We start from the raw sequence: 17513 nt of genomic DNA on the forward strand, positions 1-17513 counted from the left end.
AAAATCAAGTTATTTAATTTTGCCACAACTACTATTTCTAACGTTACTGCAGTTATCTATATATTTCGGCTACTTATTTAGTTTTCCCACAACCTAGATTCATCTGGTAGAGGAAAACAAGGCGAAATAAATGTAGTTATTGAATTTATCCAACCTGAAATACGCTTAAATGTAAAAGTTGATCATTTATTTATTACTTTGTTATTGTTAAATTATTGTTACAGCTGGTGCTATATAAAATAAAATGCTGTAATTTGACATAAAATTATTTATTAAATCAATAGGTAACAAATCAAAAGAAATTATTTAGAAAATGAACTACAAATCAAAGGTAAGTATAACAATAATTATAAACTTTAAAATAACTCAAAACTTACAAATAAAAATAATTCTGAATTGGTAATTAGGTAACTGAAACACAACTAATAGACTGTGCGCTATCTGACTGATCAGTCTATGATATAAAATTAAAAAAAAACAATATGACTCAGTCATTAGTCATCAGGTACATTGAGTACAACAATCAACAAACTCGTAAAATACATTTCTTAGAATTGTTAATCTTACATATTAAAATAAAACATTTGCAACTCAAAACAATTAAAATCACGGTACTTATTAGATGCTTAAAGGTAAAGAGAGAGAAAACTTTTGTTTTAAGAGACATAATTATAAATGGTGGGCCAAAATAAGTTTAATCATCGACTTCAGATAAATCACTGCAGCAGGTTGGAGTACCCTGGCCTTCGCTTAAACATGGTAAACCTTCGTACCAGCCGTGAAGCTCTTTAGGAATGATATTTTTCTTACAAAGCTGTAAAAGGTCTTTCTTCTTTTGTTTGGTTATAGGAAGATATTGTTGATATGCCCGGGGAAGATCTTCAGCGCTTATGGTTGGCATTTCAGAGTTTTGAGTTCTTCTAGTCGATCTTCCTGGTTTACAAATAGCATTTAATAAATTATAGGGTCCATCATAATTGTATCTGTATTTAATATAACCAGGTAAATCCTTTTCAAATCTGAGACATTTAATTTTTAACCAACACACCTTCTCCCCGTTTTCCGATATAGATTTGTTTTTAATTATTTTTGAACAAAGTGATTTTACATCAATCATGTCTTGATACGACAATTCAGTTACTTTATACGGAGTCACATTTTTATTTTGTCTTTTTGATCTTGCCCGCTGCATAATTCCTTTCCAATCTGTAATAGAATAAGTGTCTGTGTACTTTTTTTCTTTTTCTATAGCGCTATGCATCGAATCTACTTCCATATAGCTGTGACCACTTTCGAGATACTTTTGTTCTAACACTTTTATTGTCTCATGCGTGTGTACTAAGTACAATAAAAATGCTGCTATGTACTGGTTCCGGTTTTGCCCCGAGCATGTGTCTGAATAAATCGTGACGTGCGTAACAGCCTCGGGTAGATTCTTAATCCATAAATAAATAGCAGATGCTATTTCCACACTGCCTCTTTTTCCGTTTATTTCTGTCCAGATCATACAGTGAGCGTCATTCTGTGGGGGCTTAAACTGATAAATAGATAAATTATATAAATTTAATTTTCTGGAATAATACATTAAACTATCTGCAGTCGATGGAATCTGCAGTAGACTTTGCAAGTCCATGGTGACACACAAATATGAACCATCTTCTTCTGACCTCTTTTTATCCAGCTCTTTAGATCTATAAGACGCCTCTTTTCGCTCTATATGCTGAGTATATTCATTAAGTATATTTGTATTAGTTTTATCTTTATTATAATTGTTACACGTGCTACATTGGTCTTTCTTGGGATGATAAAATGCTAAATTGTATTGTGTGCCAAATACTCTCTTATAAATGTTAAATTTAACAGGTGTTTTATTGTTCTTTTTCATTTTCTCCACATACAAATCATACATTTTTGATATTGACAAGGTAGGCTCTAAATATTTCTTGGCAGATTTTTTTCTACAGTAATGGGAATCCATTACAGGAAAACTTTCAATATGATTTTTTACTTCTTCTATCTGTTCTTCAGGAGTTTTGTTTATAGGTGGTTGTTTGCCACGGTTATCCATTTTTGTGAATGCACCATTATTATCCACATGTTTTACTGCAGTTTCGATAGGACCAGTAGAAATACACAGAGTAGACATAAAAAAGTTCTTACACACTCGTTCAAACACATTCTTATTTTTATAAAAACCATATTCTCTGCTGGTACTTCTTTGTTTGTCGATCGGTACAGATTTTCTAGCAGTCTGCACCGGTTTGATGTTGATGCGCCTAAGCAAAAACTCTTTTTGTAGCTTATAATCTTGTATAGACCAGTAGGATTTGCAAATTTCTTCACGCTCGTTTTGTGTAAACTTTTCTGTGCATTTTTGACGGCAATTATTACTGCATTTAGGATTTTTAGGCATTTTAGCTGCACAAAGCTTTCCAGTTTTACTCTTATATGGCAAACATTTTCGTTTCTTCTCCAACTCTTTGTTTCTTTTCCAATTTGATTGATTTTTTTTCTTCCATCTGTATATTTCTTTTTTCTTATTTTCTGTTTCTATTTCTGTATCTGTTGTTTCTGCAATTGTGACATTGATTCTTCTGTCGGGGCTAACTGGTGAGACTTGGCCTAAAGGAGTTTTAATAATAGTGCGAGTTGTAATTTTACCTCTTTCATCTTCAGAATCACTCGAGGAAATATATATACCTTCAAATCTCTTAACTCTTTTTTTCTTCTTAGCTTCTGCAATATTGATATTCATTGAAGACCTACGTTTCTTTTCTATTTTATTTTCTTCTTCTGAGTCCGGAATCCACGACGATCCAGAATCAGAAAAAAGTTCTTCATCTGTTGAAGGTGGCATGGTTTCGACACCCGAAATGGGACTTGACCCTCTGACACTTTTATAGTTGAATAATATTATGTTGTCATCTTCACTTAAATTAATTTTACTGCTACACAAAGACATGGGACTAACATTTACGGGCATAGGTGCTGATTGGGGTGGTTTAATGTTATTAGTATTATTTTCGCTAGGCATTATTGATGCTGGGGCCGATTCACATGTAATAATTTTAAATTCGTCATTTTCAGGTAGACTAAGAACACCTGGAAGGATTTTATTATGATTTTTTTCTATTGTAATATTATCAACATTGAAATTTATGTCGTTCCAAACATGATTGTTAATATCGGATGGTGATTTCTGGCATGTTATAATATTATGTTTTTCTGGGCTGACTGTACTTTGGTCTTGTTGTTTTACTGGCTTATTTTCACCCTAAAACAATAAAAAATCTGTATTATAGGTATTCAATTACGAAAAAAGAAAAACAATAATAGTGTGACAAGAGTATGCAGATTACGTAGTGATAGCATGTAAATAAAGTTTAAAACTGAAAATGCTCGCTGCCGGCCACTGCCATCCGGTGTAGCTTGGCCCTATAAAAATAATAATATCCTTGGACGTTTCACACCACGTCAGTCTGGCCCCGTACTTAGTATCCGAAGAACTTGTATCACGGGTACCAGACAACGGGAAATATATTTAATATTTGTATACTATACAATATACATAATAATATATTTAATACTATACATACATATACTACTTATACATAATAATAGATTTTTATTATATTATAAACATAATAATATTATTTAATACACATCCATGACAGGAACACAGGAAACTTTTTGTTTCATCGGCGGGATTTGAACCCGCGACTTCCGGCGTTTATCGTCGACGCGCTCCCCACTGAGCCTCAGAGGTCGTCAAATCTATGTCTACTTAGTTTGAATAAAATTGTGTGTAAAGTGGATCAAAACCGAATCGAAATAGTTCAAAATACCTAGCAAAAACAATTCATGCAACAAGTTAAAAGGCCTTAAGCCTAAAGCTTAAAGATCAAAATTCAAATAACGCCTGAAGAGTTATTTACTTCTCCCACATCTTAAAATTATTCATAATAGTATGAAAGTTCATTTAACTAATAAAGCGCGAAAAAAATAAAGTAATAATTTCGGTAATAAGATGACATAAATCAGTCTTGGTTTAATAGAAGATGCACTTAAGAGTTTTTCTACTTACTATTTTATTGGTTCTAAATTATTGTAGCTACATACCTTAGGTAAATTATCTTCCTTTCGGCACATTTTCACCATAAATCTACCCCGCGAATCCATTATAGCATAAAATCTTACTTTCACTATGGTCACTAAGTAAACGCATTAGAAGGTCACGCATTACCGTATAAAGTGCTAGTGACGCGTGCGAGCATTGCAGTCGCATGCGCTCACCCCCGCGCTTCCCCCGCGCTCTTCCTCGTTCCGATTCATTGCATAAACACTACAATATTTCGCGCCAAATTCTCTTAAAAATTTAATAACTTTTGTCACGTACATTTTATCTTTATGGCAATTATAAATAACTTAATCTATTTAATTGTATTTGCCTATCATCTCGTAATTAATAATCATCTAGTTGTGGAAGAAATAGATAACATCAAGTATTTATAAAGTAATGATTTTTTTGCCAGAATTCTGAGTAGGACAATTAAATAAATACAGTTATTTAGTTTTCCTAGAACTTTGTTAGTTTTGTGATAGATATAGCAAATTGAGGCAAAATTCAACAACTTGTTTTATTTAATTTATCGAAAATTCAACTTATCATTGACCACAGTTATTGATTTATTTAATGAGTTGTTTATTTTTCCTTCAAAAAATTAGAGTTAGTTTGAAGATGTGTATTTTTCCATCTGAACGACAAAAATAGCTATATTTTTGGAACGAAATAAGATAGGAAGACCCCTGTTAGACTCAAACATGCGTCGTGTTTTGGGTGATTTAAAAATAGGGAAAAGTGAAAATCGCCAAAAATCGAGTTATTTAGTTTTCCTTCTACGGGGACGATATGGTATCGGAGGACGACAAATAGCAGCGTACTGACTACTGAGTATCGTCGACGAGGGCGGGCGTTTCGAGTTAATTATTCGCGAAATAAAATAAAATTAAATAAATGGCAATTCGTTTTACTTTCTAGGTGCAGTCTATTTTAGAACTGCGGTCTACGAGGACAGTGGATACGCACGGACGCCCCAAAGGAAGATCTTCCGACCGAACGAGGTAGCATACCAGGCCGAAATCCAGGACAAAGATTGATATATATGAGAATAGTATTTCATCTGTCGTTTATTACCGACACACTTAGAAAACTTCGAATCAGATTTTATGGCCACACTTTTCAAATATATTAAATAAATAAAGATTATATATTTTTATTAAAGTTTATAGTTCGGGACGGACCCACCCGCATCGACGATGTTCTTGTTAAAGCATCGATCCTACTGAATAACAGGGCGTGATGTGCGGAATTCTCACCGGTTTGCCGGGCGGGCCAGGCACGCCGGCGTCGCCGGGCCGGCCGTCCGTGCCGGGCGGGCCGCGCGGGCCCGCCGCGCCCGCCGCACCCGCCGCTCCTGTAATGTCACGAGTACACTCTTTATTATATTTACTTACAAAATACATCATATAAACGTTTAGCTAGATAGCGTCGCTAGACTGAGTCTCTGCGAGACAACGGATTCGTTATTATAAGGTTCCGGTGATGCTGTCCAGGAGTGACTCGGAACAGGGGTTACTTAGTAACTATTCAGTAATCTGTGGCACATAATATACACACACACACACACATACCACAGTGATGAAAAAAATTAACTTATCGGTCTTACATCTTTCTATCGCTCATCCACTCGACAAGAATTTATAATATATCTGCGCTCCTCGAGGAGCTCAGTACTCAGTAGGTACTCGAATAAGGCGCTAGCTAAACTCTTCACAGAAAACACAACGGAAGGGTTAAAAAGCATGGAGGTACGTTACCCACGAGCGGCGTCGAGCGAGCCCCGGCGTCGCCACCGCCGTCGCCGCCGCGCCGCCGGCGCTCGGTGCTCGTCCCTCGACCACCTAGATGCGGACACGGAGCCATGCGAGAGGCGAGAGTGTGCAGCATGCGGCGTGCGATAAGATTAGGACAGGCATGCATACGCTAGAGATAGGCGAAAGAGAGAGAGAGAGAGAGCGAGAGACGGAGGCCCGGTCGGCTCGGAGGATAGATTCGGAGCGAACGTTCCGTTCGGAGCGTGCGAAGGAGATGCGATGGAGCATGATACGAAGGTGGAGTATCAGTAAGAGGCGCTCCGACACCGCGCCGCACCGCCCGCGCCGCGCGCTCCTCACTCCCCCGCCTCTCCTCGCCCCGGCGGAGAAATCTCATTCGGTATCCACCGAAACGTTTCCTACTCGATAGCCGAGTAGGAGAGATTTCGCAGCCGGGTGACACGAGAGCGGGGCGAAGCTCGAGGCCGGGGGCGGCGGCGGGCGGTGCGGACGGGGGGCGCTCGTTACCCGCTTGCCGCGTTTGCCGCGCGCGCCGCGCTCGCCGGGCGGGCCGGCCGCGCCCGCCGCGCCGCGCTCTCCCCTCGCGCCCTCCGCGCCTTCAACACACACATCCGTCTCGCTCACACCAGCGTGCGAGCCTCCGCCCGGCCCGAATATTTGCGCACCGCCTAAGGGCCGCGTGCCGGCCGAGGCCCCAGATATTTTGACCGGGTGGGGTATTTTTAATATGCAGTGCGATAAAAAAGCTGTATATTAGTTGTTCGACGTCGGTACTCCCCGGCCCGGAGGCCTCACCGCCGCCGGCCGCACCGAAGCTATTAAAATCATTAAATTAGTAGATCCATTAGCAGCTTGCCGCATCTAGCTACTGGGATGCCCGATATTAGGCGGGTTATAAAAACACAGCTACTACTACAACAGTCAACACCGATGCGGCTGTTAATAAAAAAATGTAAGCCACACTGCACCGCGCTAAGCTACAGCTGCGGCGACCGACTGTCGGTGCCGGCCGTGGCAGGGGAGCGGGGAGAGGGTGGGAGCACTCACCGGGCGGGCCGGGGGGGCCAGGGGGGCCCTCGATGATGCCGGTGGGGAACGCGTCTCCCTTCAGCGTCGTCGTGAAGCCTCGTTCGCCCTTGTCGCCCTTGTCTCCCTGAAATTTATAATTATAAATAAATAAATAAAATTTATAATTATATATTTAATATTATAGCTCATTCGACCGACGAGCGGACCTCTCCAGTTTACTAATAGTATTTCCTTAATTTACATATTTACTACGGTTATACAGTTTCAGGCTTACAACGAACCTACCGCTGGATACGTATCGGGGTGTCAAATATTGCTTTCTTTCATGTATGGTGTTAAACTTTATCGACTTAATTATTTATAGTCCATTGAAATGTTACAATTTAAGGACCGAAGATTGCAATTTGCATGTATTAGTGGACGGTGGACGCAATTTTATTTTTGAGACATGGGGTTAGGGATTGTAATCCGGCGTCATTTTGAATCCGGACCGGATTTCACCGGATTACTGTCAATCCGGCCGGATCCGACCGGATCCGGCCGGATTGATGAAATTGAACTAAAAACCGAAAATCATCCTATTTTTGCTTTCTAATTAAAAAACAAGGCATTTACATGCTTCCCTTGTAGCTGATTAATGCAATATTTTCAAAGTGAGATAACCACTCTTAAAAACTGTAGAGCATGGAATAATATTTTAAATGTCCGTATGGTTGCTCAAGCACATTACGGCATTATCGCAACATAGTCGGCCTAGCCTAGAAGAATGAGCAGGTTAATTGCACTCTCCTCATTTTTTACGATATACAATATACATCCATTTGTTGCTCATCATTTAAAAGCGCCACTTAGCAAATAACTTCTAATAGAGCTGCTGCTGTTCCGTAGTACCGCTAGTTTTTGATAATTTCTGTATAGTCAATGAATATATACATTTATGACGTATTTTATACTACTAACAACATCATCTCAGTCACGTGCAAAGGAATTTAAACGAAAAGTTGGACCTTTATACTTCGTCGAATACATTTTTTTAGTTGATCGACTATTACTCAATAACTTTGAAGTCTTTTTAGCCGTGATCACTTTCCAGCACATTTCCACCTCACGTGATTTTTTCACATTTCTAGAAGCAACCGTTTAGCTGGTAGATGGGGGGGGGGGGGGGGCGGCACTGGACTCTAACGATTTTTTCCACTTTAATCCTTCCTGGGGTAGACGCGAAAAAAAATCATCCCCGCTTCATGTGTATGGGAGGTACCATAAAAAAATTTATTTTTAAGATTTTATATACCACTAGATGTTTCGCGCGGCTTCGCCCGCGTAATTTAGGAATGTCACGAAAACCATACATTTTTCCGCAAAAAAAACCTATGTTCTTTCACGTGGTCTATTCTTCATGTGTGCCAAATAACATAAAAATTGCTCCAGTGCAACGCGCTAATCTCAGGAACTACTGGTCCGATTTGAAAAATTCTATTACTGTTGGATAGCCCATTGATCGAGGCAGGCTATGGGCTATATTTTATTACGCTAAGACTAATAGTAGCGAAGAAATAGAGGAACATGTGGAACAAACGGGGGAAATTATATGAAAGGGCTTATCTCAGGAACTACTGGTCCGATTTCAAAAATTCTTTCAGTGTTAGATAGCCCATTGATTGAGGGAGGCTATGGGCTATATTTTATTACGCTAAGACTAATAGTAGCGAATAAATTGAGGAAAATGTGGAAAAACGGGGGAAATTATATGAAAGGGCTTATTTGAACGCGCTAATCTCAGGAACTACTGGTCCGATTTGAAAAATTCTTTCAGTGTTAGATAGCCCATTTATTGAGAAAGACTATAGGCTATATTTTATCTCGCGAAGACTAATAGAAGCTAAGAAATAGAGGAAAGTGTGGAAAAAACGTGGGAAATTATATGAAAGGGCTTATTTGAACGCGCTAATCTCAGGAACTACTGGTCCGATTGAAAAATTCTTTCAGAGTTAGATAGCCCATTTATCGAGGAAGGCTATATCGAAAAAAAAAACCGGCCAAGTGCAAGTCGGACTCGCGCACCGAGGGTTCCGTACAAACCTGCAAGGTTTACAAAGTTCGTTCATTACGACAATCGAGTCATAACTATGGTATTTTTATTGCAAAATGAAATTCATAACATTACAATGGGGAAAGATGGAGGAGCATAAATTTAAGACAAAGATCTCTTTATCGTTTAAGTAATAGCTCTACGCGTTCATGAGGAAAAAAGTAATAAGTTTATATTTATTAAAAAATATATATTTTGTAATGTAACTAAAAATTTAAGGTTTTCGGAATTTTTCCTTTATGTGTGCTATAAAACGTTGCTTCATGCCAAATTTCAAGATTCTAGGTCGACTGGAAGTACCCTTTAGGTTTTGATTCCCTTGCGAGTACTTGCGAGTTTCAAAATATGCAGCTTAAATTGCTGTTTCTTTTGATTGCGTTGACATAGAAGTTTGATTTTGTTACAGCTTAAAGGTATTATAGACCTGAGTATTTGGTATGAATTTCAATTTAATACCTCTACGCGTTTATGAGGAAATGGGTAGTAAGTTTAAAATTATTAAAAAAAAATATATTATGTGATGTAACTAAAAATTTATGGTTTTCGTAATTTTTCCTTTATCTATGCTATAAGACGTTGCTTCGTACCAAATTTCAAGATTCTGAGTTCACGGGAAGCACCCTGTAGGTTTTGATTCCCTTGCAAGTGTCGAAAATTTGCGGCATAAACGGCTGTATCTTTTGATTGCGTTGGCTTAGAAGTTTGATTTTTTCACAGCTTGAAGGGACAGTAGACCTGAGTAATTGATATAAATTTCAGCTTCATACCTCCACGCGTTCCTGAGAAAAAGGGTCTTGACAGACGGACGGACGGACAGACGGACAACAAAGTGATCCTATAAGGGTTCCGTTTTTTCCTTTTGAGGTACGGAACCCTAAAAACGAAGGTAAATTATTTGAAATTGCTTATTATCTTAAGAACTACTGGAGCAATTTGTATGTTATTTGGCAAACATGAAGAATAGACCACGTGAAGGGACAAAGGCTATTTTTTGCGGAAAAATGTACGGTTGCGTGAAATTCCGACATTACGCAAGCAAAGCCGCGCGGAACATCTATATATAATAAAATCGTAGGAAAGTCAATTCTGTACATTGAATATTTTTGTACAATAAATAATACTTGGGATGTGATCTACTATGCTAACGCGGACGAAGTCGCGGGCAACAGCTAGTAGTTTATAATATGAGAAAGAACATAGTCGCAAGACAAATTTCGTATAGAAGTCATTAATCATTATTTAGTAAGCGTTAATCCAGCGATTCTCTTCGAACAGATGATAATATGATTGTCCAGTCCAACTTCCAGTCCGGGAGGACGGGAGGTTAGGCATTATTACCGGAGTCCCGCGGTCAATCCGGGAGGGTTAAGAACCCTACCTACAAATAATAATAATACTCGAGCCAAAATTACTTACAAGTATTTTATAAAAACCGAATCTATTACTTGAGAATTGAGATTAAAATAAACTGTCGAATGTTCTGTACCCGGCTTATAGTGACAGTGACATGTTTCAGCGCCTCTCGGGTTCATTCGTGCTAGCATGTGCTAGTATTTTTTATTAATTTTGCCTGATCTTCACGCGGGCATCGTATTGTAAACAATGTATCTGTAACCGATTTAGTCACACCGTACCTTGAATAAAATAATAATTATTTTTGTATTGAATTGTGACGTTTGATAAATTATTTCCATGTTTCACAATCTCTAGCAGTATTCTTAATCATACTCAGTTAATAGGTGGTTAGAACAAAAATGCGTTATAATTCGATTTGAAAATATTCCGTCGTTTATCTAGTAGACTATATTTTTGGCTCGAGTCATTAGCGGGTAGGAACTAGGAAGCTGAACTCACCCTAAGTCCGGCGGGTCCGGGCGGCCCCTGCGGCCCCACGGGTCCGGGCGGTCCCTGAGGCCCCGGCGCGCCGGCGGGCCCCGGCGCTCCGGCCGGCCCCACGCGGCCCTCGGCGCCCGCGATGCCCTCCGCACCGGTCGGCCCCGGCGGGCCGGGCGGGCCGGGTTCGCCGGGCTCGCCCTGCGCGGTCGGCGACACGTTATAATATAATATTATGCTTAAATTAGAGTTAGAGTTAGAGTTATGCAAGGGGGAGTCTATAAATTGCGTGAGAAGTTTTGACGATTTAGATAGTAAAATATCGTGAAATTCGTCTCGACTTACCCTTACCTCGATCTCACTCGATATGTAGCAAAACATTTTAAAGCATTAAAAATATTATAGGAGCTTTCACGCAATCAATGGACGCCATAGGGCCTAGGGCCTAGGAGCTCACAAACGGCAAGAAAAGACGTGCTCGTGCTGACCGCCGTCGGAAACCAACGCGCGGCGGCGCGCGGCGTCTTCATAAAGGTGCGATACATCACACACATACTCCACACTCGTGTTCCGCGCCGGGATGTGTATTCTCATTAGAAATTTTTCATTTGCGTTGCCTCTTGTCCGCGGAACACGAGTGTCGAACCGGGGTTACAAAATTGTACAATTATTATTAAGTATAATGTTTTCGTGCTATACTGAATGATAATATGGTCGGGTTCAGAAAATCATAGAAGCAAATAAAACACAACGAAGCGCTCACCTTCAGCTGAATGATGGTCTGCGCCGAGATGTTGTGGCCGGCCGCCTGCAGGCCCTACACACACACCGCGTCAGTACATGCACACAGCACACACACACCTCCGGCCTACTCTACGACAACACAACACGTAACGGCAACACAACGGTAAAGCGGCGCGAGGGGAGCGCTAAGCGGTACCTTGACGGCTATGATCTCCGCCGTTGTGTAGGGGCTCATCTTATAGCTGTCCACGGATCTTTTCACGCCCTGCAAGACCCGCTCATGTAGATCATGTACATACTTACACAGACATCTTTGAATCCCATAAAAATCCACCCCGCGCAAGGAGACTCTATTTAATTGTACGCTCCTACGTATCGGGCAGGGGCAGACCGCAGAACACACGACCTTCTGGCGCGAGGTGGGTTTTGTACGAGTCAAAAGATATACATCTCTACTAAGTATATAATTAATAATACTACTATCCACACTTCCATACTTCCATACTAATATTATAAATGCGAAAGTGTGTCTGTCTGTCCGTCTGTCTGTCTGTCTGTCTGTCTGTTACCTCTTCACGATGAAACCGCTGAACCGATTTTGCTGAAATTTGGCATGGAGATATTTTGAGTCCCGAGAAAGGACATAGGATAGTTTTTATCTCGGAAAAATGTACAGTTCCCGTGCGATAAACGAATTTTGGCGGAACGGAGTTGCGGGCGTCAACTAGTAATATTATAAATGCGAAAGTGTGTCTGTTTGTCTGTCTGTTACTTCTTCACGCCCAAACTACTTAACAGATTATGCTGAAATTTGGTATGGAGATACTTTGAGTCGTTACGTTTGGTTTTTTCGGGATAAAAATTTTGGCGCAACGGAGTTGCGGGCGTCATCGAGTCTCATATCTTATATATATAAAATTCTCGTGTCACAATGTCAGTTACCCTACTCCTCCGAAACGGCTTTACTGATTTTTACCAAATTTTATGTGCATATTCAGTAGGGCTGAGAATCGGCTACTGGCTACTTTTTATATTGATAAGTGAATTTGTTAAATAAATAAAAGTAAATTATTACAATTCGAGACTAACGGTGACCATTGTTTGTGCAACAGGATAGCGATGGACGGTCACTTCAATAAAATAATATGGGCGAAATACTTTATATATTGGCAAAACAACGTTTGCCGGGACAGCTAGTAATATATATATAATTCTCGTGTCTCAATGTCAGTTACCCTACTCCTCCGAACTCCTTACCACCGTATAGAATTATGTCAAATTACACTATGAACAATTTAAACTTCATAGATATGACGGGACGTCGTCGCGTCGTCTGTCGGGCGCGCTAGTAGTATGAAGTGTCTATAAACGGTGGGCAGGGACTGCCAGGGACAACTGAGCGCGAAAATTGTACAACATCTGCTATCAAACAGAATTTCGTGTTACATACCAAATTTTATGTTCGATATACATTATATTATACATATATTTTAGTCTAATAGTACAATTTTCGCCTGTTGCAATACTGCTTCAAAATTTGAATTTGAATTTGCTGTAAATGCCTGTAATATGCTAAATCACCCAAAAGTTGTCCCGTAATCTCGTAATGACATAAATAGGTATTATTATCTTGTAATCTAAACGTCGATAGTCGCGGTAAGCGTCAGAACCCCGAAAAGCTGCCGACTGACCTTGACGGCGGAGAAGACGTCGAAGCCGGGGCTGCCGTGCTCGCCCTTCTGCCCCTTGTCGCCGGCTCGACCCTGGAACGTGAAAGTGGCACAACTGAGTTACTGCTCGACGGCGAGGGAACACACGCGACACTCCAGGGCTCGCCCGGTCGCGAGCGCAGGGATGACGTGCGATTCGGATAGCTCTAGCGATAGCGGTCTACGACTCTAGCCCGATTGAGTCGTATCGTATTCCTCATCGATTGTCATAATTATTCGTTTATTACTTTCTGATGGGATCGCTCACTCACCGGATCTCCCTTCGGTCCGTCGAGCCCGATCGGCCCCTGAAAACGAGAAACGATCACGTGAGTACGAAGGTGGACTTCGAGCGTCGTATTGTTATGTTAAATCATAAAACGTAGCGTTAGTAGAATTCATCAGTACAGAGGAAAATACAGCACGAGAGTAGAAGGATAAATCAAGAACTGGAAGAGGAGTCGCGGGGAGCGGGCTGCAGGCGTCAGGCTGCAGGCGGAGCGGCAGAACGCTCCGGCTCGTTATCATAGGGAGATCGTGTACTGTACGTGAATTATACAGCGTGCATAAACAAATAGTGATAATACTTGAGGGTGGGTATGAGATCCTGTGTATTATATTATTTACTGTGAAATAGCGACGCTGAAAGAGTAACTTTTTTTAAACTATTGTAAGATTTCCATGACGCTAGGGCGCTTGCCCATACAATTTCAGCGCTGCTACTTTCACAGTGCACTAAATAACACACGCACATAATATACACCCTAAAGTATTGTCACCTTATTTTGTTACACCCTGGATAGCAAACAAACAAAATCTTAGTATATAAGTTCATCACAAAAACTAAATTTTAAAAATGTCCACATCCAAGTACTCAATTTTTTGTAGTCAGTAAAATCAAAACTGATGTAAGCAGTAAGCTAAAAACATTAGGCTTTTAATTTACTAAACTACTGTACGATAATTTTGCTCGAGGCTACGTTTTCGCGTTTAGCAACCGCCCGAGCTAGGGCGGATGCCGACCGTGTACCGGGGCCGGGACGACATCAACATACACACACAACAATAACTACCGACAGGTGCACACAGCAGCTTTACATAGCATCAGCGCTACATGACGTGGTTAGTGGGCAGTTGGCACTAGAGGGCACTTCGGTTTCTACGGGGTCACTACAGGGTCACTACATGGCACTAAGGTACACTACGGGGGCCGGCGCTTACCATGAAACCGCGCTCGCCCTTCTCGCCTTTGCTCCCCTGAAACGTCACACAGCTGTAGCGACGGCGCGTCAGCACACCGAAGGCCAATTTTCGACACGGCGGTCGCGGCCGATCCCCAATGTCCCGATTACGCGGGAGAGAGGGGGCGAATCTACTCAGATTGCGAATTGAATATTTTCGATCGCGAGAATCAGCCTTCGGGTCAATAGATCGATTGCAATTCGAATGTTACATAACAGAAGTAGTGAAGAAGCTAGCGGAGGAGGCGACAGTAATGTAAAGTATAAGTACCGGAAATCCATTCTTTCCAGGCGCGCCCATCGACCCCTGCGGAATAAAAAAATAATGCTAACAAAATCGTGGTAAGCTCAGCGTAAGCGGCGGGCGCTGCGTACGAAAGCATTTCTGTGTAAGCAGCGCTAATTGTATTATTATATATTGTGTTAGGGCTTGTACACAAAACTGCGATGAGACGCAATGCAAATTCGCAACGCAAAATGTTACGATATGAATTGTTGCGATGCGATTTCATGCGGCATAGCCTCTCCCTTCCACGATTAAGGTGACCATTCTTTCGTCGACCGTCAATCGCACTGGTCTACTGGACGTATTTTAAAAACTAGGTTGCGACATGGATCGGAAAGACGTGTGCACTTTTGTTAGTGCTTAGTTATAGATACAAGCAAAAGAAAAGAAGTAGATTTTGAGTTCTTCCATTTATTTTTATTATGAACGCCGAAGGAACCTTTTTTAACGAAAATGTGCTCTGTAAACTGTCAATTTTTTTATTATTATTTTAGAATGAGCATATCTTCATTCGAAGAGCTTTTTAGTTTATTGTCACCACATCTTCAGAAACTATCGTACAAGGGGAGAGTTCCTATTATGCATCTGGAAATGATTGGCCTCACTATCCGGTAGGTAAAACAATAATTCTATACATTAGTTTTTATACAGAAAATAGATTGTCTCAGAGCCGACTAAAGTGTTGAGTCAACAAGTGTGACGTAACATCGCAGGAATGCGCGATACGACTCAATTCGCAAGTTCTAGCGACGCGACGTGCGAGCTCGAAGGTTCTAGCGACGCGACGTGCGAGCTCGAAGGTTCTAGCGACGCGACGTGCGAGCTCGAAGGTTCTAGCGACGCGACGTGCGAGCTCGAAGGTTCTAGCGACGCGACGTGCGAGCTCGAAGGTTCTTGCGATGCGACGTCGCATCGCAGTTTTGTGTACAAGCCCTTAAAATATACTGTACGGAGGACGTATATTGTATTATATATCAAAGGAGTACATACCGGCGGGCCGGGCTCCCCGGAGTCGCCCTTCTTGCCCTTTTTGCCGCGCTTGCCCGGCGGGCCCGGCGGACCTGCAAATTATACAAATACTCTTTTAGTTTAGGAAACTATGCTGGAGACAATAAAACGGTTGTTTTAAATAACAATTGAAAATGGCATTTCCTTTTAAAAATCAATCGGCCGGGAGCGATCCTGCACCCCGGCCCGGCAGTCGGGAGGTAATTATCGAGTACCACTCGAGACAGCAGCTATCTGTATGTATAAGATGTATCCGATCGGCGCGCGGGGTGCGGGGTGCGGACGCTCGAGTGCGGCGGAGTGCGGTGAAGTGCTGTGATGACATTACCATTCACCAATCACCAGGTGGGGCGGAACGCGATTATATCGGAATGATTTTCTCTGTAGACTGTTTGGTGAACCTTAAACTCAAAAAACAAATAAACAAAACATGCGGGAGTTGAGCGGCTCTCCCGGGGACGTGGAGAGCGGCGAGAGCGCCCTCGGTGTCGCGGCGTCGCGTGGAGGGCGCTCTCGGCGGCCGGCGGCGTCGCACACGTGTGACACGCGAGCGTGGCCGAGTGTCCTCACGCGGGGCCGAGTGACACGTCACAGGATGAAGTGAGAGGAACGTTTTAGGGCGAAGACATCCGCCCGGGGTCTCCTAAGCTTCATTAAAGAGCACGCTGGCGACCTCCTCGGCCGTGAGCGCGGGCCCGCAGCCGCAGGTGGAGCGCCCGAGCGTCCCCCGGGCTCCCGCAGTCGAGTAGTCTCGTTAAGGTGTCTTTTGAATGAATACGTTTGCAAATCAACTTCTATTATCCCTTGAATTTTTTAAGAAAGTCCGAAATACGCAATATTATTTATGTTAAACGTCTCCAGCTCGAGAAAGCTAACGAGTTATTCTTATTTAAAATGTATGCAAATTGTTCGGCATTGAACATGTCAACTAGATCGCGTTGACGCACGATCATCACATTCCTACTCTACATAACTTAACCTACTTTAAATAATATGCTGAACAGCATATTGTGTACATAATATTATGTGTGTTGTGTTTAGAAAACTTGTACATACTCGTATTTGTGTGTGTAAAGGTGAACAAGTACATTTTGTAAGAATTGATCATAATAAATCAGATATCAACTTGTTGTTGTATCTCATTCATCTCCCATTTCCCTCCCTTAAACACTCGTCCAGGGCTACTCTCTGGAAGTGTTCCTACCGACTCCCAAATCCATACCGACAACCTCTCACTGTGGCTAAGACAGCTTTAGCCTAACCACAGTCACCTGAGCCTGGGTGACTGACAGTGAGAAAATCGTTTCCATCCTTTTATTCCCTTCAACTATCCGCCTGCTACCTTAGATCTTATGGTAGCAGGTCTCCTGGACTCATTAAATATATTTATATATTATTACAAACCTACGGTTAGGGCTAGGGCTGTAGGGCATTAGGGACTAGGACCCTAACACCTACCAAGGTGTTAGGGGTCCTAGTGCTACGGTACAGCTCTCCCCCATAATAACGTAAAACCTTATCCTGGGTTTCACACAAATAATGCTCTAAGGAAACTCGTAAGTCGTCCTCAAAATATATTTTTATAAATTGCGGTATGCGCGTGGAGGGTACAAATTATGTACGCGAATGTCTTTTAACGTTTATGAAACAGAGTTTTTTAGTAAAGAATGTAGCAC

At 41.6% G+C, this 17513-nt stretch overlaps 2 protein-coding genes and 1 long non-coding RNA gene across 3 annotated transcripts in view; 1 reads left to right on the forward strand and 2 right to left on the reverse strand.

The window, feature by feature from the left end:
- LOC121740212 (collagen alpha chain CG42342) overlaps positions 1 to 17513 on the reverse strand; it is a 181139-nt gene that overhangs the window by 8890 nt on the left and 154736 nt on the right. The window contains exons 2-11 of the mRNA XM_042132848.1: positions 15820 to 15890; positions 14815 to 14850; positions 14524 to 14559; positions 13575 to 13610; positions 13285 to 13356; positions 11790 to 11858; positions 11613 to 11666; positions 10871 to 11050; positions 6943 to 7048; positions 5377 to 5471 (exon numbers count right to left, since the gene is read on the reverse strand). Of these exons, the coding sequence (XP_041988782.1) occupies positions 5377 to 5471; positions 6943 to 7048; positions 10871 to 11050; positions 11613 to 11666; positions 11790 to 11858; positions 13285 to 13356; positions 13575 to 13610; positions 14524 to 14559; positions 14815 to 14850; positions 15820 to 15890 (755 nt within the window). The remainder of the gene's footprint in view (positions 1 to 5376; positions 5472 to 6942; positions 7049 to 10870; positions 11051 to 11612; positions 11667 to 11789; positions 11859 to 13284; positions 13357 to 13574; positions 13611 to 14523; positions 14560 to 14814; positions 14851 to 15819; positions 15891 to 17513) is intronic.
- Positions 372 to 4906, reverse strand: LOC121740210. Its single transcript, XM_042132845.1, has 2 exons — positions 4120 to 4906; positions 372 to 3274 (listed from the first exon to the last, which is right to left on the reverse strand). Exons 1-2 carry the CDS (start codon positions 4177 to 4179, stop codon positions 695 to 697), a joined length of 2640 nt encoding a protein of 879 aa, XP_041988779.1. The 5' UTR covers positions 4180 to 4906; the 3' UTR covers positions 372 to 694.
- LOC121740213 lies at positions 8172 to 15773 on the forward strand. Its single transcript, XR_006037613.1, has 3 exons — positions 8172 to 8181; positions 15525 to 15530; positions 15720 to 15773. It is a non-coding gene; the product is annotated as an uncharacterized LOC121740213 (long non-coding RNA).

The sequence above is a fragment of the Aricia agestis genome, chromosome 3 (genome assembly GCF_905147365.1).
Source record: "Aricia agestis chromosome 3, ilAriAges1.1, whole genome shotgun sequence".
Lineage (NCBI taxonomy): Eukaryota > Metazoa > Arthropoda > Insecta > Lepidoptera > Lycaenidae > Aricia > Aricia agestis.

Excerpts from the sequence above, each read along its gene's own strand:
- LOC121740210 (XM_042132845.1), bottom strand. The coding sequence starts at position 4,179 with ATGGATTCGCGGGGTAGATTTATGGTGAAAATGTGCCGAAAGGAAGAT. Across the intron at positions 3,275-4,119 it reads AGGAAGATAATTTACCTAAG|GGTGAAAATAAGCCAGTAAA; the intron begins GTATGTAGCTAC and ends TTATTGTTTTAG.